This window comes from Erinaceus europaeus, unplaced genomic scaffold (genome assembly GCF_950295315.1).
Source record: "Erinaceus europaeus unplaced genomic scaffold, mEriEur2.1 scaffold_836, whole genome shotgun sequence".
NCBI lineage: Eukaryota > Metazoa > Chordata > Mammalia > Eulipotyphla > Erinaceidae > Erinaceus > Erinaceus europaeus.
Window position 1 is genome coordinate 9,232 of NW_026648203.1, and position 1,568 is coordinate 10,799.

The following is a 1,568-nucleotide window of genomic DNA, read 5'->3' on the forward strand; positions in this document are numbered from 1 at the left end:
GGGGGAAGCTTCACAAGCAGTGAAGCAGGGCTGCAGGCGTCTCTCTGTCTCTCTCCCTCTCTCCCTCCCCCTACCCTCTTGATTTCTGACTGTCTCTACCCAACAAATAAAGATGATAAAAATTAAAAAAGGAAAAAGAAACAGAAGTGAGCAAGCTGTCTCTAAGACTTGTGAGAATGCTGGGAGTGTTTGTTATCTGTGGGAGGTGGGAGGATGGAGACACAGAGCTGTCATGGTGGGTGTGTGTGGAGCTAGACCCTGTCAGCTTACAATCCCGTGGCCCACTATTCATCACAAATAAAATGGGGGGTTGCTGATTCAGGGGAGCAGATTCTCAGGCTTTGGAGTGAGCTTCAGAGCGCCCCAGGAAGCACGTGTCAGGAGTCCTCTCTGCCTGGGAAGCCAGGGGTGTGTCCCCCAGGGCCCAGGTATGTCTGCTCACCCCCACGTCTCAGTGCCCCCCTCCCCTCCTCAGGAGGCCAGGCCCTTCAGGACTCGGAGACTGAGATTCAGTATAAAACGTTTTTTTAATTTCAAAGTGCAAAATGATGGTCTCGGTGACAATAATAGTATAAAAAACGTTTCTCCTCTGTCCTGTGCGGTGGACAGGGGCAGGGCGCTCCTGGTGGTGGCTCTGGGCCCTGCTGCATGGCAGCAGACACCCCGTCTCGGCACTGACGTCCCACCCACTCCAGCTGTCGCCTGTCTGTCCGTCTGTCCAGGCTTGTGGTTCCTAGGAGGCATGCTGTCGGTGGGTGGGGACCCTGCCGCCAGGCTCCACTGCATTCTTGGGCCTGGGCTTGGCGGGGGCCCCGGGGGTTCCGGGGGGCTGGTGGGCAGCCCGCAGGGCGGCCAGGGCGGCCTGGCGTTCACGGAGGTGGCGGGCGGCGGCAAAGGGGCTGCACACCGTGTCCACCAGGCCGAGCAGAGCGCCCAGCACGGCCAGCACGCTGCCCAGCACGTACAGACGGAGGAGCCGGCGGCCCGGCTTCCGAGTCAGCAGCTCCCTGGCCAGTGGGACCAGTTCCTGCATCATCTCCATGGGCTCAGCTCGGGGGGCCTGGGGGCGGGGGCGGGGGGATAGTGAGGCCGGCTCCCACACCCCAGCTCTGGGGGACCCTTGCCCTCCTGGGGCCTCACCCAAGCCAGCACCTCCCAAGACACCCACCCCACCAGCTCTGGGAGTCCCTGCCCCCTCCCCTCCCTGTGAAGCCCCCACTAGAGTGTGTGGGAAGGTGACTGAACTCTGCTGGGGACCCTGCTCTGACTCACCTGGGTGGGAGGGTGGGAGGCGGCGCGGGTGGGGCGCGACGCAGGGGACAGTGTCCTGGGGGCCCGTGGACTCCGGCTGGCGCTGCACTGGGGCACCGGAGCTGTTTAAATATCAGAGGGCCCTGCCCCCCGCTGGCCCCTGTCCTGAGAGAAGAGGGGGGAGGAGGGGAGGAAGGGAGGAGGGGAGGAGCAGGAGGCCGCCACGAGCCCTGCATGCCCTGGCTGGCTGAGCCCTGGGGTGGGGTGTGGGGTGGGGTGGGGGCCTGGGCATCTGAGGCCTCCCAGGACATACAGGG

At 63.5% G+C, this 1,568-nt stretch overlaps 1 protein-coding gene across 1 annotated transcript; it reads right to left on the minus strand.

Moving 5' to 3' along the window:
* Positions 1 to 508: 508 nt before the first annotated feature.
* Positions 509 to 1,085, minus strand: G0S2 (G0/G1 switch 2). Its single transcript, XM_016191703.2, has one exon. It carries the CDS (start codon positions 1,040 to 1,042, stop codon positions 734 to 736), a length of 309 nt encoding a protein of 102 aa, XP_016047189.1. The 5' UTR covers positions 1,043 to 1,085; the 3' UTR covers positions 509 to 733.
* Positions 1,086 to 1,568: the final 483 nt, after the last annotated feature.

What these genes read in the sequence shown, in the direction of transcription:
- G0S2 (XM_016191703.2), bottom strand. Translation starts at nt 1,042, where the DNA reads ATGGAGATGATGCAGGAACTGGTCCCACTGGCCAGGGAGCTGCTGACT.